General features: G+C 38.4%; 1 protein-coding gene across 3 annotated transcripts in view; it reads right to left on the bottom strand.

The window, feature by feature from the left end:
• The window catches only part of NUP133 (nucleoporin 133), a 49,282-nt gene that overhangs the window by 14,885 nt on the left and 8,763 nt on the right, over positions 1-25,634 (bottom strand). Inside the window, exons 7-21 of one of the 3 annotated variants that reach the window (XM_045537043.1) lie at positions 23,885-24,040; positions 23,488-23,558; positions 22,261-22,408; positions 20,484-20,631; positions 19,430-19,587; positions 17,583-17,674; positions 14,218-14,381; positions 13,242-13,336; positions 9,500-9,724; positions 7,399-7,521; positions 6,698-6,794; positions 5,903-6,154; positions 5,130-5,263; positions 3,060-3,218; positions 1,268-1,403 (exon numbers count right to left, since the gene is read on the bottom strand). In XM_045537043.1, the coding sequence (XP_045392999.1) occupies positions 1,268-1,403; positions 3,060-3,218; positions 5,130-5,263; positions 5,903-6,154; positions 6,698-6,794; positions 7,399-7,521; positions 9,500-9,724; positions 13,242-13,336; positions 14,218-14,381; positions 17,583-17,674; positions 19,430-19,587; positions 20,484-20,631; positions 22,261-22,408; positions 23,488-23,558; positions 23,885-24,040 (2,158 nt within the window). Of the gene's footprint in view, positions 1-1,267; positions 1,404-3,059; positions 3,219-5,129; positions 5,264-5,902; positions 6,155-6,697; positions 6,795-7,398; positions 7,522-9,499; positions 9,725-13,241; positions 13,337-14,217; positions 14,382-17,582; positions 17,675-19,429; positions 19,588-20,483; positions 20,632-22,260; positions 22,409-23,487; positions 23,559-23,884; positions 24,041-25,634 lie in introns of those variants that run through there. The other 2 variants (XM_045537045.1, XM_045537046.1) reach the window with 2 other exon arrangements.

The raw sequence follows: 25,634 nt of genomic DNA, 5'->3' as shown, positions 1-25,634 counted from the left end.
TCTTTTTGATGTTTGAATTATCCCCAAACTTGGCTAGTGGGAGCTACTCAAGGCTCTTGTGTTCTTTTGACATCTCTATATTAACCTTGTTTTCTGGCCCAGTAAGGCTCTCCAAAATGATTTTCTTCAATATGTCCTCATTTCCTTTTATTGGAAAATGGTATTAATAGTTAGAAACCAAAATATGGAACTAGGTATACTCATGCTACCAGGGTGTCATTGCTTTTAGGCTCTTTCAGTAGAAAGAGCCTAAATATATTTATGGGGTACAATGTGATGTTTCAATATGTGTATACATTGTGTAATGATCATACCAGGGTAAGTAGTATATTCATCGCCTCAAACAAGAAAATACATTTAAAAAAAAAATCAGATTCTGATATCTCCAATATCTCCAAATCTGATATCTCCAATTCAAATAAAATAATGCAGAGTTCTTTCTCACCTTCTTTCTATATTTGTATCTCCCTCTTCCTTGGCTCTCAAAAATAATAACAGGGTCCCTTGGTATCCACAAGTGATTGATTCCAGGATCCCCAAAGATACCAAAATACTCAAGTCCCTTCTATAAAATGATGTAGTATTTGCAAATAACACACACATCCTCACATATACTTTAAATCATCTCTGCATCACTTGTAATACCTAATATAATATAAATAGTTATTGTACTGATTTTTAAATTTGCATTATTCTTATTGTTATATTATTATTTTTTGTTGTGCTGTTTTTTCCCCCCAAATAATTCAATCTGTGGTTGGCTGAACCTGCAGATGTGGAACCTGTGGCTATGGAGGCTGACTGTACTATATTTAATCATTTTCTCAAACTACAACATACACAAAATAGTTTCAGAATTTCTGCACCAATGCCACTACCTACAAAAAACCCATTGTGCAAAGGTCAAGGTTTCTTTGTGTTCTTTTGCCCTTAGAATATGTATCTCTAAGGGTATAACCAGAGTTCTGAGTTCAAAATCATTCGAATGTATTCTTTAGGAATTCTTATTTAAAATACAAATAATCTTTCTCTCTCAAAAAAAAAAAAGAATTCCAAGTATATAAGTAACTATAAATGAACATTAATTTCTCTGTTCAGTTGTTGAGAATAAATAAATAAATACACGAACATTGATAAAAGTATTCCTCCTAAAGTAGAGAAAGGTCCTGTTTTTAACAGATCCTGTCAACTGATAAGAACACATCATAAGAATTAATTGACAGCATGACTAAATTGTATATCTTCTTAATCAAATTCCTTCTTTTACCTTCAATTTTTTCTTGCAGTACATCCTCTGAAAAGTCTGAAGCTAATGCAGCCAATTTACTCAAGCCAAGAAGGGTTTTTTTCTTTGCAAAGTAACGAGTTTCCATGTTTGCTAAACCCAGAAGTGTTGCATGAGCCTATAACAAAATATGAAAACCATAAGATCTCGGGTACCAATTCAAGCTGAAATAAAGGGTAAGTATTAATACACTCCAAATTGTTTTTTCCCCCTAAGCCATCCAAAGACAAGTTGATAGTTAGCAAACCTAAAAACTGATCACTGCCATACACCGAGTATAATTACACACCAAAATATCAACCACTCACACTAATTATTGGGAAAAGAGACATGTACAAAACATCTGCTCTAAAACAATTGCAGATTCAACAGAACATGCTATCAAGAATAAACTTTAAAATTAGTGTGCTGCTTTTACTCATAATATATTTGTATTATAAGAACATACTCATTACCAAAAGAGGCCAATGACCATTATATATACGTTAGCAAAATTTTTGTGATTTTAATATAATAGTCAAATCACAATGGACTATACATTTTTTGATATTAGAAATAATGGCAATACCATCATAAACCAAGAAGAATGCTTTAAGTAAATTATGTGAGAGAATAAGAAGTATACATTTTAAATCTATTAGTGTTTTATAAAAAATTTCACATTTTTTCGTTGTAAATTGACAAATTATAATTATATATATTTATGGGCACAAAGTGATGTTATAACATATGCAATGTGCAGTAATTAATCAAGCTAATTAACATGCCCACCACCTCACTTATCATTTTTTGTGATGAAAACATTTGAAATTTACTCTTAGCTATTCTGAAATATATAATACACTATTATTAACTTTAGTCACCATGTTGTGCAATATATCTCAAAAAATGTCCTCCCGTCTAACCGAAACTTTGTACCCTTTGACCAACATTTCTCCATTCCCCGCACCTTCCAGTCTCTGCTAACCACCATTCTACTCTCTGCTTCTGTGAGTTCAATTGCTTTAGAGTCAACGTGTAAGTGAGGTGATGTGGCATTTGTCTTTATATGTGCCTTTCTTATTTTCACTTGGTATAATGTCTTCCAGCTTCATCCACGTTGTTGCAAAGGACAGAATTTCCTTCTTTTAAAAAACTGAATATTATTCTATTGTATATTATATATACACCACATTTTCTTTGTCCATTCATATTGATGGACACATAGGTTCATTCCACAACTTGTTTGTTGTGAATAGCACTGCGATGAACATGGGAGTGCAGATTATCTCTTTGACACACTGATTTCAAATCCTTTGGACACATACCCGAAGTGGGATTGCTGGATCATATGATAATGCTATTTTTAATTTTCTGAGGAACCTACACATAGTTTGCCATATGGCTGTACTAATTTACATTCCCATCAACAGTGTACCAGGGTTCCCTTTTCTCCATAGGCTCTCCAACATGTTATGTTTCATCTTTCTGATAACAGCCATTCTAACAGGTGTAAGATGATATTTCATTATGGTTTTAATTTGCATTTCTCTGTTGATCAGTGATGTTCAGCATTTTTTTCATGTACTTGTTGGCCATTTGTATGTCTGTCTCTTTGGGTCTTTTGCCCATTTTTTAATCAGCTATTGAGCTGCGTTCCTTATATATTTTGTACTGTAACCCCCCTTGTCAGGTCTATGGCTATCAGTAGTACTTTAATTACTAAAAATTAAACTAATTAAAATTACCTAAATAAATTGCATTCATCTGCTCCATATAACTGAATCCTTCTTACCTTTTCTAATTCTTGGCTATTAATTTCATGTAACCAACTGAGATGTTCATGAGCTTGCAAAAAATTCGCCAACTGTCCATGGTGAGAAATGGGCTGAGAGAGCAATTTGCCTCGCTTTCCCTTCTCTAGATACCAACGGAAGAGAAAGTCTGAAAAATTCTACAAATGATAGAGCCAAGAATCCATTAATATTTAATGACATAGTTTTAAAAATACCATTTCTGATAATATAATAGGCCTCTAAAATAGAAATCCTATCTTAAACAATCATTTCCTGTATTGTAGGATCACTAATTTGACAAATAAGTAAATTCAGATTCAGAAGAGTACCCTGCTCAGGATGACCAAGGTAGTTAACGGCAGAACCCAGATGTGTGCTGGCCAATGTGATAGCCAATGGCCACACATAGCTGTTTAAACTTAAATTTAAGAAAATAAATTAAAATTAAAAAGTCAGTTCCTCAGGCACGCTAGCCACATTTCAAGTGCTCAATAGCCACATGTGGCTCCCATTTTGGACACACTGTATATCAACATCATTTCCATTATCACTGAAAGTTCCCCTGGACCACCAGGACTAGAACATTCCAGAATGAGAGGCTCAGGGCTAGAATTCTGCCAGCTGGCCACCTGGGTTGGCACGATAAATCGGAACCTAGAAAGGTCCAAACACCCAGCCAGCTTTCTCCCAGGGCGTTTGCTCAGTGCTGGCTGAGCTGGGAAAGGAAGACAAAAACGTCCTATAGTTCCAGTGGTTAAGAGGCACTTCCACTAAAACGGGGATCCTGCTATGAAAACTATGAAAATAAGAGTCTCCCCAAAAGACTTTTGAAACCAGAAATGAAATGAATATAATAAAAGCTGAGACCAAGGCCTGGCCCACTTCTATTCCTGACAAACAGTCATCTGCCTCTCACCTAAATTGCCTAAAAGAGAAAGACGAAAACCCTCCCAAAGAAAAAATAACATCAATTTCCATCTTTATGGTTCTTTTGTGTATCACGTCTAAAATACACTAATTATCAGAAATAAGAAGCAGAAAAATATGGTTCAAGCAATGTAAAAAGCAGGGAACAGAAACAGACCCAAGAATGAATAGATTTTAGATTTATCACAAAAGACTCTGAAATAACTGTTAAACGTATTAAAGAAAAAAACCAAAAATGGGTGGAAAATGTCAAACAGAGAACTGGAATCTATAAAAGGAATGAAAAAATCAAAATCAGTACAATACTGCACCAATACTTTAGCACTACTGTAAAATACTAGAAAATTCATGTCCAACAATGGGCATTGATCAAATAAAATAAGTCACACCCTGTTAATGAAATACTATGATATTAAAAATGCTGCTGTAGAATATTTAATGATATGGACAAATGTTTGCTATGTATTAAGTGAAAAAAGCAGTTGATAAAACATGTCCACTTATAATACATAGAATAGAAAGAGTGGAAGAACATAAACCAAATGTTTAAGAGAGTTCTCTCTGGGTGGTAGAATTATGAGTGATTTTTATCTTTTTTATTTATAGTAGTTTTCTGAATTTTATATATCACTTTTATAGTAAGAAAAAATTAAGCTTCTACATAGCAATCAACTGACTGAATAAACTGGATTTAACAAACAACTTAAATCCACCTAGACAGTGTCATAACGGGAACTTTTTTAAAAATAGGAAGCATGATGTCACACGCAAAGAAAACAGGAATATTAGGCATATATAAATCTAAGGTCTCTGAAAGTAGTATCCTATACTCCCAAATATCTTCTGTTTAAATTTTTAAAACTTTACCAATATCCATCTACCTAAGTACTTTTACTGTAACTAAAAAATAAAAGGACAGAAATGAAAGTTTTAACATGTTTTCCATAGGTCCAAGAATCTTTTAATAGCATTTAAAGAACTGTTTGCCAAAACTGACAAGGAAACATAACATACAAATTAGTATCTTCTCATCACAGTTAACTACAAAAAGATCGTGTCATATTCCAAAAGCCCTGATTACAGATTTGAAGCAGCAAAGCCTTACAGCAGGGCCCACTGGCCACATACCCCACCCACGTCACCTGGTCAGCAAACTGGGTCATGTAGCGCTGGAGTCTGCTCTGGTTGTCTGTCTGCTCACACATTTGTACCAAGATATCAAAGTCACAGTATTTCTCTGCTAAAGAAGCAGCCAACTGATACTGGCCTAGTGTGACTGTGGAAATGAGAACAGATGGGGAAAAATCCTGTTAGCAAAACTTAAAATATGTAATAAAAAATATTACTGGAAATTTTACCTTCATTCCTACTAAGAATCATTAAGGGAATGGAAACCTTCCTGGTTACTGGCAGTCAGTTTCACAATCCACCTTAACTCGTTAAAGATACAAATTCAGTTCCTTGTGTCATCACTGCCTCCCCAAACACTGTTTCTTTCCTTCAAGTCTGAGCAAAGCAAGCTCCTCCTAACCCTGGCCTGGAACGTAGCGTGTCGTTGGCTGAACAGCCACGCGATCTCATCTGTACCCTTGGCCGACCCTCTCCAGGCTCTGCTTTGCACCTAGCTATTCGTGTGAAGGTCTGAGATGCTGGGCTCTCTGAAGGCAATACTCATATGTTGTTCATGCATTTTTTAATCATCTTCAGTACTGTCTATCATACTTGTACTTGGTTAAGTACTGACAAAAAGGTTGAATAAAAACACAGAAAGCTGTACATATTTGCTTTGCTTTCAGTTCTTGGTTACAGTTGGATTAACGCTACTACACTGAATACAGTTCATTAGCCATTTGACCCCTTCATTCGTTCTGCAAATTTCAAGACCCATGGCCTTCACCAAATATCATGCACTTACGAAGAGGAGATAAGAGTTCTGATCTCTTTTGTGCGTACTCCTCGTCCAGACTGATAAATCTTTCCTGATCATTGGACCTGTCCAAGGAGTTGAGCTGAGAAACATAACTATCCAGGAAGCAATCGATCAGTGTTACCAGCTGCTCTGTCAGGATGTTTCGGAGGTTGCTGTCTGCCTGTGGATAAACTGTCTTCAGGACAATCTCATGCTGGCGTACTATTACCGTTCGGATGCCAGCAGGACCACTCGTTGCTGTGAAATCACACAAAATAACATGGTTAAGTAAGGGCTCTATGATGGCTAGGCGGAAAACCCACTGCCTAAAAATTATGTCATTTCACCGATGCTGGGAAAATAAATCAAACAGGTTCAGGTAATACCTGTCTATGCTCTGCTCAAACCCCACCTTCTCTAAGGAGATTTCCTCAGCAAAGCCAGGTAAACATGGTTCTTCTTCCCTCTAAATTCCTTCAGTGCTACTCTACTTACTTTCTTGTATTAAGTAAGGCAACACAAAATAGTCCATACCTCTAGGGCCAGGACCTGCTTCTATGAATAACTGTTTGTGCTAAAACCTAGTAAATGCATAAGTGCCAGTTAGATAAACAAATTATAGGGAGTTCTATAAATAAGCCCAAAGTAATAAAGTGATTGTGACAAGAACTGTTCATTTTGGAGATGGCACTTATTTTTCATTTCACTTACAAACCTACACTGAAAGAGTAACACAGCTTCCAAAAATGATGGGTCATTAGAAATATGTTTTGAACAACCATTAATAAATGAGTATATCACCTGTCCAAGGAACATACTCAGGTTCTTTTTCTACTGGTTCTCTTCTATACAAGGAGTTTCTATTTTGGCGATAATGACTAGCAGCCTGCAGCATATCCTGGAAAAAAATGAAACGTGTTATATGCACGAAGTGATGGATCACAGCATTTCTGAAGACAGTTTGGAACGTCTAAGTCTATGAATAGGAAAAAATACTCAGCACAAGCCTGTAGGATTACTTTTGGTTCTTTCTGCTTTGAAATTTGTTTTACTCTATAATTTAACTTCAATGTTAGAAAATTATGGTAACCAAAGTAGGAAAACCATTACTATAAAGTCCATTGGCTGAAGTTAAATGGAACATTTTAGTCATTACTATTAAGTAGCCAAGTTTTTAGTAATTAAAAAAAAAAGAAGTGAGAACTATTTTGACAGTTACATTAACACTAATACATTTGCAATGATATAAACGTTCCTCCCGAAATAAAAAGTTTATTCTATCAAACAGAAACTCAGGATTATACAAACTTATTAATATGCACCAAATATTCAAAATATTCATTAACTGATTAATAATATGACTGATATTTTTCTAACTTTTGGAATTAACAAATGTCCAGAGCCTGATAAATTACTGGCAATACAGAGTAGGAATGTGGAAACCACTTTCACTCCATACACGCTCTGTGCTTTGATTTGCTGAAATCTTCACATTTCTGTACCTTGAGAATATTGTTCACATTGATCACCACCTCAGCCCATTCAACGGAATCCAATGGTGTATCCCTCAGGACTTGCTCCTCATGCTCCAGTAGACACTCACAGATGGTATCTACTTGGGACACCTGAGAGGGTATACAGACGTCAACTACTGACAGCAAGAATTATGGCAGTAGGTAACAACTAAAACGACTCAATGGGTTTTACTCATTAAATCATATCCTCAGATAATTAGATAGAAGAAAATTTATTCATAGCTGATGGTAAAAATAAATTTAAAAACCAATAAAAGTTAAGAATCTCCTACCCTTTAAAAATTACAATGCCTAAATAACTAAGTCTTATAAATATGCAAATTCTGGATTGCTACCAAATAGATTTTTTGTTTAAACAAGCAACTGAAATATTTGTCTATTATAGCTATTAGTGCTCAGTGCAACCTTTATATAGCATAGGTTACCAATGATGTCACTTTACAATGTAAGACTCCAAATAATGAACTAATGCATTAAAATAATGACCCAAACAAATAAACTTGCTGATTTCTTTCTATAAGCAATTCCTCTTCTTTAGACATAGATGGTTGTAGAATAGCAGTAAACAATGTAAGAAAATAATGAACTAAATACATAACTTGTAACTCTTCCATTTTTTTGTCATTAATTAACACATGGAGATAACAGTGCAAAAATATTCCTAGGGACTGAAATTCCTGTTCCTAGTTTCAGTCTGCAGTTTAAACTTTCCCCCTTTATTAGAGTTTGCACAGCACTGGACACTCAGAGATAAGAAAGAGAAATCAGATTTGTTGCCCTCAAGGAGCCCGCTAGCTGAAGGAACAAGACACAGAGGCACAGAAAACACGGCCCAAACAAAATCACTTTCTTGCAAACCTTGCATGTATTTCTGACGTTAGCCAAAAACATCCTAACAGCCCAAGCAAGAAACCTTCAGCATATTTAATTTGTAAGATTAAGTGTAAGAATTCTGTATATTGCTAACATGAAAAATATAATGAAAGCATGTATGATATGAAAGGCAGAAAATAATATAAAAGCAATTAAAATGCCCAAAGCCTTGATAAATGCTCTTATTGTGTACTGATTCAGTGGTTTCCAATATTGGTCATATGCTGTGCCAACAGTCTGTTCCTTACACAGCTAGCTCTTCTTTCCCAGAGCTCTAGGAGGTACCAGGCCTTCCAAAACTGGAGCCTGAGGCAAGGTAGAGGGTAGACCTCCAAGCAGATTCTATATTATTTTACTTTTATTCAGGGCTGCCCAAGCAAAAATCTCCTTATATGGCCCACCAACCAAGAGATAGATTTGAATTACCCAGTTCTCTTAAAATGCTAATACACTTTAACAATGTAATTTGCTACCCACAAGCGAAAACACAGGCAAAGAGAAAGAAAAATTACTGATATTTTCATTGTATTCGTGTATGCCCTCTTTCCAGCCCTCCCTTTTCGTTACGGTTATGCCATGTGGGAGGACCTTTAGAATTACCCTCAAAGGAAGCTGAGGACAGTAAATATCATGAGAAATAGATACATTTTTCATATAGAACATTCTTTTGAAGAGCCAGCCAATCACATTTTTAGTTTGCTGTAACATATTCCTGAAGTACTATTCCTGTATTATATATCCAGATGAGTACAAAATACAAAATATTAATACATAACATAGGATAATTTCCAGGCCCTTCCCTATTGTTCAGTTAACTAGAAAGGGTACATATGCTGAGTTGACAAGTATGCTTTGCCCTTTGATCCAAATGTAGAAAAACATTTGTCAAACCCAACAGAAAGCCGGAGGGAAGAGAGCCCACCAGGGAAGGTGACGTTCCTGTGGCACAGACAAGAGCAGATCTGGAGACAAAAGAAAACATACAGCCCACGGAAGCACTTTTGGTCAACTTTGCAAGCTCTACTTTACAGGGTAAGCAATAAATGAGTACTTTTGAGTGCTCCTTTATGCAGAAAATATGGAGTCCAGTTTAAAATTTCAGTGAGATCTCACTGTCCTTCCTGCCTAGAGTGTGATCAGTAAATGAGTGAATGGCACAGATCTGCAGAGCCACGTGAAAGAGGACCCATCTTACCTCTCTGAAAAAGACATCTGCAGGAGTCAAGTTGGACGGGATTTCGCACTCCCTTTTATTCAGAGCAATCAATATTGCTGTGTTCACCAGGTCAGAAAGCCGGGAGTGGTGGTTCTTGAGAACGATGGCGGCTGACAGCTTTTCAGCATGCTCGCGGAGCAACAGCCGGGTTGCCATCGGCAGCCCTCTGACTGGAAAAGTGCCTAGACGTTCAAATAAGCCAACCTTGCAGAAAGCAAACATATTCTTAGGAAGCATTTATGGCAACACACAAAATGCCACAGTCATATTTCCACCAGAAGCACACCGAGCACAGAGGCACCGCCTTAGCTTCCCCCCAGCTAGTGGCTCCAGCTATCTCTCATTCTGGCTGTTTCTAACACACCAACACACTTCAGCTGGGGCCATGAACACCTGTAAGCAAGTGTAGCTATTTCTGTTCGTAGATGAGTGTCATCCAGAGCTTCTGTCCACTACTGTTGTCTCTATCATGTTTCCCAAACTATTGTTCATGGCTATCAAATGGTCACACCTCTCTTTTCTATCTGTATCAATTAACTCCCCTAGATCTCAACCTTTTGAAAACTAAAAACTAAGCAGTCTCTGTCTTCAAAAACTAATTACCAGAATCCTAAAGCTCTGGAGGTATTAGGCAGTTCTAGCAGTTTTTCTAAGCTTTCTCATTTGATACAACATTGTAAAAATCTGAACTAGAAAGACGCAAGAGACATACATAATGAAAATGTTTTTCACATTTTAAGCATAATTCCCTTCCATTAATAAGTGATTTGATTTTTATATCAATCATTTTATCTAAGCTTTTACGGTATTTACACGCTAGGAAAAAAAAGGGGTCATAATATGGATACTGTTCTGTACCTTGTTTTATTTTATAGTATCTTATTTTTTATAACACATTTAGATAGTCATTATTTTTAATGACTGGAATATTTCGCCAAATCACTATTTTAATTCAGTCAGCCTGCTCACCTGATTATTTAAAGATAAGAGTTACACGGTCTTCCCTGATTTGAATTCACTTGCTGGTTCCCTCAAAAATACATATATATATATTTTTTGAGACAGAGTCTCACTCTGTCTCCTGGGCTAGAGTGCCGAGGCATCTGCCTCGCTCACAGCAACCTCAAACTCCTAGGCTCAAGCGATCCTCCTGCCTCAGCCTCCCTAGTAGCTGGGACTACAGGCATGTGCTACCATGCCCGGCTCATTTTTTCTATATAGTTTTAGTTGTCCATATAATTTCTTTCTATTTTTTTAGTAGAGACGGGGGTCTTGCTCTTGCTCAGGCTGGTCAAAAACATTTTAAGTACAGTTTTTATGCAAGGCCATCTCAACCGCCTGCTCTCCACTGCTACGGTATGGTGGCCCTGCCAGGGAAGCAACAGTTCTAGACTAAAATCACTCTGGTCACACAATGACGATGATCACATTAACTCTGCTTCTTCAAACAATGCATGAGACACAGGCTTCCCCCACACCACAAAGCCAGAGGCAAAGGTATTCTGAGGCACTGATATTACTTCCCACTCTCTTCAAAAATGAGGATAGGGCCTTATTGATCCCAAGTTTGGCTTGAGGAGAAGCAAAGCACTATATTCAGAAATATTTCCAGGCTGGGCCCGGTGGCTCACGCCTGCAATCCTAGCTCTCTGGGAAGCTGAGGTGGGCGGATCGTTTGAGCTCAGGAGTTCCAGACCAGCCTGAGCAAGAGTGAGACCCTGTCTTTACTAAAAATAGAAAGAAATTAGCTGAACAACTAAAATTATATATGTATAAAAAAAAAATTAGCCCAGCATGGTGGTGCATGCCTGTAGTCCCAGCTACAGGGGAGGCTGACGCAGGAGGATCGCTTGAGCCCAGGAGTGTGAGGGTTGCTGTGAGCTAGGCTGACGCCACGGCACTGTAGCCCGGGCAACAGAGTGAGACTCTGTCTCAAAAAAAAAAAAAGAGACCCTGAGAAATATTTCCGTTTAAGTATCTTGTTACACATTCTTCCCGATGATTAACATAAATTCTTCCTGATTAGTAATAAGCTCTGAATATTAAAGGAAATGGAAATGTAAAAGGCCTACCCAGAATGGGATTTTCAGAGCTAGACATTGCCTTGCAACAGACACGGCTACTAGCAGCTGTGAGGCTTCATTAAGATCTCTCAGGCCCGGGAGGCTGGGCCAAGAGATGCCACGGTGCTCATGTTCTCAGGGCTTTCTGGTCTCTGATAAATCTGTGTGCATTCAGTGCACATGTCAGCGCAGGGCCACAGGTTCCTCCCAGCCCGGGATGCACACTCGTTTACAATATGCATGACTTTGCCACTCCTCCCATCAAGAGGTAGAATCAATTCTTCGATCCCTTTCATCCAGGCTGGCCTTGTGACTTGCTTTAACCAAGGTCACTTTGGTGGAAATAACATTATGTGACATCTGAAATGAACCCTTAAGACTACAGCTTCTATGCTTATCTCCTTGTGATGCTGCCCTGAGACCACAAGAAGCCAGCACAGCCTAAAGGAGGATGAGAGACTAAGTGGAGGAGACCCCTGGGGCCCCTGCTGACAGCACCGACTGCCAGAGAGGCGAGCTAGGCATGTGGAACTTTCAGCTGAGCACATCTTAAATGCAGGTCAAGGAGGGATCCCAGGTGAAACCAATTGAAAAATTGCCTGGCTAGCACACAGAACTGTTTTAAGACGCCACGTTTTGGGGTGGTTTGTGATAAAATGGTTAACTGATACACTTGGCTAATCAAACAATTACATCAGGAAGAAATGCTGTATTTTTCCCCCATTAATCCATAGCTCACTACTTAAAATACTAAAAAAAGGACTCAATGAAGTTTTCTTGCCAAGACAAAAAAAAGAGTAGAATGAAGCCAAAACATGCATTAAAACTGAAGCACAATGTGGGATTAGGAACAATCAAGTCACTTCTGGAATCATCTAGAGCTTCACTGTCCAATAAGATAGCCCCTATCCATAGTGGTTAATTAAAATTAAATTTTAAAACAATTTAGTTCTTTGGTTGCACTCGTCACATTTCAGCTGTTCAGTGGCTGCACATGGCTGGTGGCAATCATATGGAAAACAGACACAGAACATTCCCCTCATCACAGAAAGTTCCACTGGATAGTACTGACTAGAGTCTCCTTAACATGGAGGCATCAATGCGTTCAAAAAAATTAATCAAAAACAGGAATTAATAAAAAATTTCATTGATTTGGATATGTAATATGCCTGGGAGCCACTATTTGTTGATGAAAGGATGGGCAAATTTATGTAATAACTCTATCCAGCAGCAAAAACATTTTACAATTTAGGCTCAATATATATGAGGATACCTGTTTACAAAAAAGGAAAAGAATACTTGAAATGAAGATTTGATTCTAATGGCACTTCAAAATTAAAAATCTGTCATCATCTTAATATTCTTCACTGTCTCTGGAATAGTACAAAATCAACTCATGAAAACTTAAGTTTTTACACAAGTAGACACAGGAAATCTGAATGAAATCCTGCTTTTTATAACTGGAGTAATAGGTCTTCACACAGCCCTGAAATTATTTACTTTTAAATCAGCACAGAAAATGGAAAACATTAGTTATGTCCCACCCAACAAAACACCTCAGAATAAAGAAGGATTTCCCACTGTGCTGGAGAGAGTTGACAAGAGTCAGAGCAGACATGTCCCAGCCATCATCCCTGCTCAGCAACCTGGACTCTTACTTGGTGAATAAAGTCCATAAGGAAAGAATGGGCTTTCATCTTGTCTTCTAGCTGGTGAAGAATAATCAGTGACGTATTGCTGAATCCAGGTGCTTCTGTGAAAACACAGAACAAAACTTAAACATATAATACACTGGTTCTACAATAGTTACTGATATTGAAATAAAAAGAAAATCCATATAAAAGGAAAAGTATGACCTTTCAATAAAATTATTTATAACATTACCCAGGAATTTTAAAAATTTAAAAGAAAATTTTGGGAGTTTGATACAATTCATATTTTATTTATTCAAAATATGTATTATTAGCTTAATCATTTGTATCATTTCAAGCTTGACAGTGCCAAAGAAACAGTCAAAAGAAAGGAGGTAAGCACTGATGTCTTCTTCCTAAATCTCTAATGCAGCTTAGCAGACTTGCTAGGAAGGATAGTTAGGGAGAGAAATGTATGTTTGAGACAGTTCCCTGGCACTTGGGAACCACAAGGGTGCCCTTGATGTCAAAGTGGAAGTGTGAGAGGGCAGCCACTTGGGGCAGGCAGGAGGAAATGACGTGCCTACCCCTACATACTGAGATTTGCTCATTGCTGCTCTTAGGGAAATGGATAATTTCTATTAGCCAAATGCACTGATTATGCCAAAGTTATTTAATTTGGGGGCAAGTAAGTGCCAAATGCCACCAGTTTCCCTTTAGAAATAAAAAGCTGAGAAAGCTAAGCAGGGCTAATTAATCTGCCATAGATAGAACAATTAGGATTTGCTCCAATATTCCCTCAGTTTCTATTCTATTATCTAGGTCTGTTCTGAGCTCCTTTCAAAATCTACTACAAGGAAGGTTACAATCTTTTAAAAAACATTGAATTGATATTAAATTGAGAAACAAAAGAAATACGCTTTGAGAGATGCTTTAAATAAAGAACCAGAATATTATTCTCAAAACAGATCACTCCGTAATATTAAAATCAAAGTGTGTTTACCCTCAGGGACCGATTCAGCCCACCGTGGGTCAGAGGCTGGGTAGTCATCCACCAAGTCTACACTGATTTGGATAACAGCCCCGTCCAGTTCAGAATCAGAATCCAGATCAGAGTGAGAGGAAAACAGCTCGTCAACCATCACTTGAGCATGACCTAAATCTTTTCTGAAATAAAATTGGAAAACACAAAGTATTAAGGGAGGCAAAACGTTTTCAAAACTCACCAAAAAAAAATTAACTGTGAAGTTAAAGCCCATCCCATTTATAGGCTTTAGCATAAAGTTACTTTTAATAAAATTTATTTAATTGAAAGGGAGAAAACTATCATGTATTTGTTAATTCAGCATACACATACAACATGCCAGGCACTGGACACAGAATGACAGAAAGACATTAGAAAATAGTCCTGGACATCACAAAGTATAGAGTGTCATGAGGAATCAGATAATTAAGCAAGCAATGACACATATGTGTGATAAACAGTATGACAAGGAAAGAACAGAGGGCTACGGAGCACACAGAAGGGACACCACACTGACCAGAAGGGCAGGGAAAACTTCCTAACAGGAAAAGAGGTCCAGCAAGGCTGGGGAGAATTTGGGGAGGGGTACACAGCTGCACACAGAGCATATATCCACGCCTGTCGGCAAGCAAGCCTGTATCTCAGGACAGAACTGAAGCCAAGGGAGAGGATGAGATCATCCACTGTGGAGTTCCAGGGCAACCAGTTAAAGCACAGGCAAGGCTGGGTGGTGGCCCACGCCTCTAATCCTGGCACTTTGGGAGGCCGAGGCAAAAGAAGCCCTTGAGTTTGAGACCAGCCTGGGTGCACATCCCTGTAGTCCCAGCTACTGAGGAGGCTGAGGTGGGGGGATCACTTGAACCCAAGAATTCAAGGCTGCAGTGAGCTATGATTTACTGCACATTCACATAATCTTTATTATAATACAGTCATGCCTTGGTATACTGGGGAGACTGGTTCCAGGACCCTCCACATACACCAAAATCCACGCATTTGGGGGGCATTTGGCAAAGTCTGAAGATAACTTTGGTGGTCACATGTTGGGGGAAACGGCGTTACTGACATCCAGTAGGAAGAGGCCAGCAATGCTCCTGAACAGCCCACAACTAACAAGACAGCCTCCACAACAAAAAATTATCAGGCCTCAATGTCAGCGTTGACAGGGTTGAGAAATCCTGCTTTGAAGGCTGCACAATTGTGCTTGTAATGATCACTCGTTAAACCCACAGGCCCCACCCAGGCAGGGCACGATGAGTCTAGTACCGCTGTGCTAGAGGGCCAGTGACACTGCTCCTGAGGTCACCACTCACGCAGGACTTCGGTCAGCGGTCCCTACTTGTGCCTCATAGTCTTCTCTTGTAAAACATTTTAAAATGACTACACTGGGTTGACTAATGTCCCCCACAAATTCATGTCCAACCAATGCCTCAGAATTTAACCTTATTTAGAAATAAGATTTTTGCAGATAAAATTAGTTAGATTAAGAGAAGGATTAGAGTGGGCCCTAAATCCAATGACTGGTGTCCTTGTAGGAAGGCCATGTGAAGACAGCTGCGTGGGGACAAGGCCATGTGACGACGGAGGCAGAACCTGGACGGATGCATCTGCAAGCCAAGGACTGACACAACTACCAGAAACCAGGAGGGGCCAGGGAAGGATTCTTCCCAGAGCCCTCAGCGGGAGCGTGGCCCTGCGGATACCTTGATTTCAGACTTCTTGCCTCCAGAACTCTGAGAATAAATTTCTGTTGTTTTAAATCAGATTAATTTAATTACTCTGGATTAAGCTGGTAACTTAAGACAAATTACCCGGTTTGTGGTCATCTGTTATGGTAGCCACAGGAGACTAATATAGTGACTGGTGACTCACTGCATTGGCATGTACATTCTGAGATGCCACAAATCTGACAGAATTGCAATTACAGGATAAACTTATACAAGATAAAAATCACAGTATTTTTAATCCAAATCTTTCTAGTAAGATTGAACCTTGTAAAAGAACAAGGCTCAAAGAACATGATTTAAAACAAAAACAAAAACTTGCCTAATGGTGCCCCCTGCTGGACAAGAAACTAAGCTCAGCAGACCATCAAGAGGCACAGACTTTGAAAACTATAAAAGCACTTTGGCATCTGTCATCTGTCAGGGAGCCACCACGCATCAGACACCACTATGAGCGGGACTATGGAATCATGCGCTGAGGACCGGGGGAAACGGAAGCAGTAAACTCAGCATATTTCTTCAAGACAAAGATCTGACAGATAAACTAATGATCTTTCATCCATTCCAACTTCTACCCCGCTCAACACTTTGAAAAGGAAGAGACAGTACACACCAGAAACATTAAACAATCTGTCCAAACTTTCCCACAGCCAACCAGGGGCAGTACTAGGACTGGGTCACAATTTTCCTGAGTGTTTATGCACATATGAATTTACCACACCTTTTAAGGAAGGTGCCAGAATACATCGAATACAGAAAACATGTCTAGGATAAACTGAAACCTGCATTAGCCTTCAACCCAGAAGAGCATTAGACCAGCGAGCGTGTCGGGTGTAATCAGTCCCGGCCCACAGGCACATCTGCTTGAACATGCTCCCACTGCGGCTGGCCCCCGTGACTTGCTCTGGCCGACAGCACACTAGCAAACATCACCCAAGCAGAGACCTGAAGAGCACTGGTGCACTGATGCGGCTCTCCTGCCACTCTAGAGCCCTATAATATGTGAACAAGCCCAGGGCAACCTACTAGATGACGAGAGGCCACATGAAGCAGAGAGAGCGCTGGTCAGCGAAGGCCCAGAAATGTGAGTCCAGTCAAGAGCAGCCAGCCTGTAGCTGACCAGTCAGTGAGCCGAGCTGGGACCAGTAAAACTGCCCCCTGAGCCCAACTCCAAATAGCCAAACTACAGAATCATGAGCCACATTAAATAAGGCACTAAGTTTTATGGTGATTTTGTATATAGCTAAACCCAACCAATAGGACAAGTCTAATTCTTTTGTACTGCTAATGAACCTTTGTGTGCAACTGATTTGTGCCTTAACATTACACCAAAAGACCATTGCAGTATGTCTTCACAAACACCGTTTTTAATGGTACATTGTTTTTCATAAAGTGGAGAAGGTATGTTAAAGCCTACTTTCCCAGCACAGCTAGCTGGAACCCTCCCATGGCTACCAAGGTCAGAAGAATAGCTTGTTTAAGTGCTAAAGCTCAGAAACACATTCTCCTCTTGGTGGCAACATTTCTCCAACTTGTTCCCACCAGTCAACAAATTAGTAGTGTATGTCAGTAAAATATACTGTCTTATATAAAATAAGCCATAATTTTAAAAACTCATTATACCTGCAGTATTGCAGAAAAGCAGCTTTTAGCAACTTGGTTTTATCTTCCTGTGCTATAGTTTCATTCTTTGTAGTGGTCTCAAAAACCATACTCTGTAGAACAACAAACCATAGTTTAGAGGTGAAGGTATTTGAATATTCTTAATTACTGAACTAAAACCTGGACCCACCCTGTGACAGCAATAGCACATACACACAAGCTGTTTACCGTACTGTCTACACCAATTGTTGTTGTTGTTGTTGTTGTTTTTTGAGACAGAGTCTTGCTCTGTTGCCCAGACTAGAGTGCTGTGGCTTCAGCCTAGCTCACAGCAACCTCAAACCCCTGGGCTAAACCGATCCTTCTGCCTCAGCCTCCTGAGTAGCTGGGACTACAGGCATGTGCCACCATGCCTGGCTAATTTTTTTTTTTCTATATATATTTTTAGCTGTCCAGATCATTTCTTTCTATTTTTAGTAGAGACGGGGTCTTGCTCTTTCTCAGGCTGTTCTCGAACTCCTGACCTCGAGCAATCCTCCCGCCTCGGCCTCCCAGAGTGCTAGGATTACAGGCATGAGCTACTGTGCCCAGCCCCAATTGTTTACATACTTATTGAAACACTACAAACAGTACCAAATGATCAAAGTTCTTTAAAACAGGTACAGATAATTCAGAGATTATGCTGTAATTAAAATTATTTGGGGATTTCATCATAGCCAACAGAAACTTTTTATAGGTTTGCTCTTACACAATTCATCACAATGTACACTACTAAGCATAATGATTGATTACAAGTTTAAACAAGGATTTAGAAAAATTTTAAAGAAATGGAATAGTGTAAAGTAACTTCAGAACGTTTACCAGCATTACAATAACTATATGATTACAAAAGACTCAAAACAAAAAAAGATACTTTCTGTTGAAACTGTACCAAATTACTTTAATTTTGAGTTATAGATGTAGTCTACATATTTCATATATCATTCAAATGGAAATTACTCCAAACAGTATTAGTCTCCTGTAAAAGAATGATAAAAATTTTATGGGTAGGGTATGTCAGGTTTCAAGATTACATAAAGAAAACTGATGGGGTTTGCCCCAGTATTCCTCTCACGAAGAAACAGAAACACAAGCTCCACAGAAACATCTATAATTCTAACCACAACGCAGGAAGACAGAAACCACAAGAAGGAACAGCAAATGGCGGAGCTGAGAAGAGATGAGGCAGGTCTGTGTGTGGTGCAGGGGTTCTGTCCTGAGGAGGATCTGGTGACAATGGAAAGGAGAAGCTCCAGGATGACAGCTGTGCAGATGTCAAGGTTCTTGCGATTTGACTGCGGGAAAAACTATACTGACAGGCATTTTATAGAACTGTTAAAGGGTGTGGGAAGATTAAGTCAGATACTAAAGGAAAGTAAGCAAATATAGAATGAGGTCATTATACATTCCAAGAGTCACACAAAGTTGTATAATAAAGAAAATATAATCAGTATGTTACTTGGGTCAGCAAAGTATAAACGATACTCACGTTGTCCTTATAATGAAAAAATTTATGTTGGAATGACAAAGGCAGAGGAAGGAGTGTAAGTTAACCCAAAATCTCATCTTCTATAGTAGGAAATCAATAGATATCTAAAATTGATGAGTCAGGAAACTGCAACATATGCACATTACTTAGTAATACAGACGAAAACACCAGAAGAAATAGCTAAAGGCTTAAAAGTAGCTGCTTCTGGGAAAGAGGACAAAGGGGATAAGGAGAACTAACATTTTCATGTCTTTTAAAACTGTCCAACTTTTTAAAAAAAAACTGTGTGAAATGAGTCTGATAAATATAAAAATTTAAAAATTGTGTGGAACCACATCACCTCATTGTTTGGTCCAGCAACTGAAGATGCCAAGGAATCTTCCAGGTCTTCTGCTAATATGGACACATTTTCCCTCGAAGTAATAGACACTAGTCCACTGTTTCTAGAAAAAATGATTGGAACACCACCACAGGAACCAGCACCTAAAATACTATCTCCTAAAAGAAAGAAAAATATGTAGTAAAATCCTCATAACCAAAAAAAAAGCCTTCTAAAACCTATAACCCTAAGCAGAAAATCTTGATGATATATTAAGAACATATTTTTTTTTCCTTTACATTATTCCTACTTCAAACTCAGCTTTTTAATCCTAGAATCAAATGTCAAGAAGCAAGTTTAGCTAAGGACAATAAAAACCAGCCTTACAAGAGACTGGTGTCCAGCAAGCCAAAAAAGAAAATTATTCATTCTGCAAAACTCAGAATAAGAGCTTTCTCAATGCTGTAGAGTCCTTTTGCCCAATTCTGTCTTTACTTACCAGGTCAGTCAATGGAGATAAAAAATTCTAAGCTTGCGCGGTGCCTTAATGACATCCTATTTGCCCACTGCCAAAGTTCTTGTGCTGGGACTAGAAAACCTGGACTCTACCCTGTTGCCTCACCTAAATTCTGTCCTCTGCCCAACCCTTTCAGATAAGTGTCTGCCTGGCTTCTCTTCAGTCCTGACCAGCCCCTCCTGGATGAGTAAGCACCTGGGACCCTTCTCACTCAAGGGTCCGACAAACTAAAGAGCATCAACTCAGCGTAGTCACTCTTACTAACTAGGAATAAGCAATTACTTCTCTTAGTGCCAGTTCTTTCCTTTTCGCCTCACCTCCTGGGATAAATGTTACTACTTTTTTGCCCATAAATATAACAGTTTGGGAATTCTGCCACCCTTTTGAGTTTTCAGAGGGTTGTGGCTTCAGGGCTGTAGGCGTGGTATTAACCGTCTCAGTAACCCTCAGAGGCAGCATGCTTGAAGCAACACTCATGAAAGACAAAGAGAGAGAACAAAACCCACTCAGAATGACCAGTGAGCTCATTAATCGTGCTTTGTAAAACCGCTACTATACCTTGTATATTAAAGATAATTTTCTCCTGGGGCAGAGAAAATTTCCCAGTTCCTGTGGAGCACACATAGACAGCACTTTCATTATACAGATACGCAGTCTGGTTCGAAAAGTTTGGGACCATCAACCGACACATAATCAGATCTTCAGACTGAAAGTTAAATTTAAGATAACATTTAATGAGAATTGACACAAAAATATTTGTAGAATTTTATAGTTTGTTTTTGTACATTAGAGCATAAAAATGATAAAATGATATTGATAATTCACTAATTCTCCTTGTGAAAACCTAAACACTGCCCATGAAATGATTTATAAAATATGATGGAATAAGTTTATAAGCATCAATTAGATAAATCATTTGTTGAGATGCAAATAATGAACAAATTTTCAAAACATTTCCATGGTGATAAAACTGTAACTATAGATGCCTACAACAAAGCTGAGAAAGAAAATGAAGGCAAAATTCATTATAATATTTAAGAATTGGCAATTTTTTATAAATGACTCCTGATAAACATTTTGGTTACTTTACTGTCTATTAATCACAAGAAAACTTAGTTGATTTATTCACACATACAATCAGAGGCAGAAATAGAAATGAAATAAGACCTAATTAAATGATAAAATTAGCAAACACTAAAAAAGATAAATGTTATTAAAGAAGTAATTTTACAAACAAAACATTAAAAGTAAGATCCCAGGATTTTTTAAAATTTTCAGATTGTTTTCTTTTTATCCTTCTGCACTGGTCTGAAATTTTAACACTGAGCATGTCTTTCTTGCACAATCAGAACACATGATAAACTTTGTTTGTTTGACATAAAAGAACAAAAGATTTTTTTACAGGATTCAGTTAAACATATCAATAAGGATTTAACAGATTTAGATACTACATAAGGTTAAATGAAATGAATTTATAGCTGTTAAGGCTTTTCCTCAAGCATATCACAGTTAATGTTTAATTGCCATTAATAAGCTTAAAATTAGACAGCCTACCTTTTAATTGTTTACAAGAACTTTGATGAATATAAAACACTATTGTTTACAAATATAATCCTGCTTTGGGCAATAAAGTTATTTTTCTATAATATCTGTATATTAGGCTCAATTCCTACCAGGTTTTCTCCTTATTTTCACCTTGCAGTTCATCATCAATACTTTCTTTTTGGCTGGGCGCGGTGGCTCACACCTGTAATCCCAGCACTCTGGGAGGCCAAGGTGGGAGGATCGCTCGAGGTCAGGAGTTCGAGACCAGCCTGAGCAAGAGTGAGACCCCGTCTCTACTAAAAATAGAAAGAAATTATCTGGACAGCTAAAAATATATACAAAAAATTAGCCGCGCATGGTGGCGCATGCCTGTAGTCCCAGCCACTCGGGAGGCTGAGGCAGGAGGATTGCCCAGGAGTTTGAGGTTGCTGTGAGCTAGGCTGACGCCACAGCACTCTAGCCCGGGCGACAGAGGGAGACTCTGTCTCAAAAAAAAAAAAAACAACTTTCTTTTTACTTACTAATATAGAAATGATAACCCCTTCAAAGAAGAAGAAACAAACCGCCTGCTGCTGGTTGCTTCCACTCTCATTTTTCTTTCACTAAAGCTGAGCAAAGGAACAAGTGTGAGACAGGAAAGAAAATGCAACAATGTCTAAAAACAAGCTATTTTAAAATATTTTGAAGCCCTACAGGTGAATCTTTCAAGAAATTTGACTTTGCAATGGTTAGAAAAAAACTCAATGTATCATTGCCACTTTGTAATTTAATTTATACATATAAATCTTACCTGAAAAGGTGGATTATATTGAGTGACTTCTACAGTAACTGCATCTGACATTTGATAGCCATTATCTTCTACTGTTATCAGTGAGTAATAGATGAGACATGGATTGTCTGCTGGGTGCCATGCTGCTGCCAAAATCAGGAGCCCATCACTAATGAATGAAAAAAAAAAAAGATGTATAGTCTCTTTGGAAAACAACCTGACAATTTCTTTTAAAGTTAAACATATACTTACCACATAATTTAGCAATCCCACTCCTAGATATTTACGTAAGAGGAAAAAAAAACATATTCACACAAAAACCTGTGTAGAAATGATTATAGGGGCTTTACTCATAATTGCCTAAAACTGGAAACAACTCAATGTCCTTCAACTGCTGAATAAACAAACCTTGGTAGATCCATGCAGTGGAATACTACTCAGTAGTAAAAAGGAGAAATTACTGAATGAATTTCAAATGCATTATGCTAAGTGATAGAAGCCAGACTCAAAAGGCTTTATACTGTAGAATTCCATTTCTGAGGCAGTCTGAAAATGGCAAAACTATAAGTGACAAAAATCAAATCAATGGTTTCCAGGGGCTGATTATAAAGGAGCACAAGGGCATTTGGGGAGGTGACGGACCTGTTCTGTATCTTGACTGTGGTTGTGATTAAATGACTGGACTGTAAGGACTTGTCAACACTCTTAGAATTACACACTAAAAAGGGTGAATTTTACTGTATGTAATTTATAGCTCAATAAAGCTAACTTAAAAAAAGAAAATCTACAAATCATCTAATCCAGGGATTGGCAAAGTACAGACCTCAGGCCAATTCGAGCCCAGGCTAGTTTTTGTAAGTTTTGTTGGAAGGCACAGGGCACCCACAGCAGCGGGTAAAGGCAGGGTCTCGGGCATCTCTTGGCAGTGAAGAGAAGCTCCAGCTGTAACAGCAGAAAAGCTGCACTCTAACAAGACAGACACTAAGATAACAACATGGCATTTAAGGATGAGAATTGCCTCCACTTCCCAAATGAATTAGCATCACTAGATAAAGACGAGAAAGACCATTCAGTAAGGCTTAACAGATGGTATGAAAAGATTATATAAAGATTACATAATAATTATGTAAGATTATATAATAGATTATAATTAGATTATATGGGAGATTATAATTAGATTATATAATAAACATCAACTTGTTTTTCCAAACTATTATCTGCATTCTTTGTGACAAATCAATTGCTTACCAGTTTTGCTTCAAGTCCAAATACTGAATGTTGACCCCTTCTTTAATAGTTTCATAGTTACTTTCAGAGCCCTATATGAAAATAACAGTAACATAAGATCCTCGAGTATAGGAATCATTTCTTTTTGCCTTTATATCCCCAGCACCTAGTGAAGTGCCTCACCTACAGTGGCTCCGTTGTTGAACAAATAATGTATACATTTAAAAAATTACTGAGAAAGTAAATCAATGAGTTCCAATATTCCTAGAGATTGAATACCCCATTTCTGCTCATCTTACGGCTATACATTATGCTGTTTATTATACTGAAATGTGTTCAAATAAATAAAACTGATGGAGTTAGCATTATCATCCAACCATATATGTGAATTACAGAGATCAATATTATTGTTCCTTACCCAAATAGCATCAGTAATGTTTTCCTTCAGGGCTCTATTTATATCCCAACTATGTGCTTGTTTTTCTGAAGAATCATCTAATTCCCATTTACTGATGTTTGAATTTGTCAGGATGTAAAAGCTTGATCCGTCTCTATCCCAAAGAACACTTGAAAGCTATATGGAGAGAAGAAGCCAACTTTATAAGTTCTAATGTTAATTTATCTAAAATTCAAGTTTTATGTATTTATGACCATTTGATTAGTAATCCTAGCAGAATTCTTCATTCAGGATTTGAAGGAAGGCGTGATCCTGAAACAGACCTTGAAAGCAAGGTAGGATTTCCACAGACAGGAGTATACAGGCAGAAGGGCCAGGAAGTGCAGAGATGGGACGAAGGAAAACTATAGGGTCTTCAGAGAACAAGGAGTAGCCCTGTTACACTGGAATGTAGATAATAAGTAGAAGTGAAGCAAAAATAGGATTATTTAAAAAATAATGAAAAATTAGGGATACACAGCAGAGTCTTTTTTTTTTTTTTGGAGACAGAGTCTCCCTCTGTTGCCCAGGCTAGAGTGCCATGGCATCAGCCTAGCTCACAGAAACCTCAAACTCCTGGGCTCAAGCAATCCTTCTGCCTCAGCCTCCCAAGTAGCTGGGACTATAGGCATGCACCACCATGTCCAGCTAATTTTTTTTTCTATATATTTTTAGTTGTCCAACTAATTTCTTTCTATTTTTAGTAGAGACGGGGCCTTGCTCTTGCTCAGGCTGGTCTCGAACTCTTGAGCTCAGCGATCCTCCTGCTTCGGCCTCCCAGAGTGCTAGGATTACAGGTGTGAGCCACCATGATCGGCCTGAGTCTTAAACGTAGATTTGTAAACCTAGTAAGCAGAGGAGATAATCAATGGCTTTTGAACACAGAGCTGTGTTCCAATGAATCTGGCAGGATGTATGTAGTTAGATATACATGGGTATGGGTGAGCTAGTTCACCTTCTTAGCATACACTTGCTTAGGAAGCATAGATGTGGGTTTTGTAAGCTGGGTATACATGACTGTTTTGCGTTAAAACACTAGTTGTCTCCATCTTTCCTGTCACTGTAACTCTGGCCACTGATGGGGCAGGAAGGACTGGCACCTGGAGCTTAGGTGAAATTTACCTAGAGTGTAGACGAGGGCATAACAACAGAAACAGAAAGATGGGGTGGAAATGAGACCTGAAAGAAGCTAAATCTACAGTACCCGCTAAATAACTAATTTGCTGCAGAAGGAGGAGGCACCAAAAAAATATCAAGGTTTTATACCTGGGTCACTCAAGGTGATGGTGCCATTAACAGAAATAGGTCAAAAGAGAAACAAGTTTTGCAGGGCTGAGCATGTAGTCAATAGGAGAGAAGGAATATAATAAATTTGTTTTAGACATGTTAAGTTTTAGATTCAGCCAAGTGTGGTAGCTCACGCCTGTAATCCTAACACTCTGGGAGGCTGAAGTGGGAGGATCGCTTGAGGTCAGGAGTTCAAGACTGACCTGAGCAAGAATGAGACCCCATCTCTACTAAAAATAGAAAAATTAGCCAGGTGGGGTGGTGTACACCTGTAATCCTAGCTACTTGGGAGGCTGAGGCAGGGGGCTCGCTTGAGCCCAGGAGTTTGAGGTTGCTGTGAGCTAGGTAATGCCATGGCACTCTGGCCCAGGTGACAGAGTGAGACTCCATCTCAAAAAAAAAAAAAAGAAAAGAAAAGAAAAGAAAAAATAAATTTTAGGTTAAA

Source organism: Lemur catta, chromosome 25 (genome assembly GCF_020740605.2).
Source record: "Lemur catta isolate mLemCat1 chromosome 25, mLemCat1.pri, whole genome shotgun sequence".
NCBI lineage: Eukaryota > Metazoa > Chordata > Mammalia > Primates > Lemuridae > Lemur > Lemur catta.
Note: the sequence above shows the minus strand (reverse complement) of the source record. Positions and strands in the feature narration are given on the sequence as shown.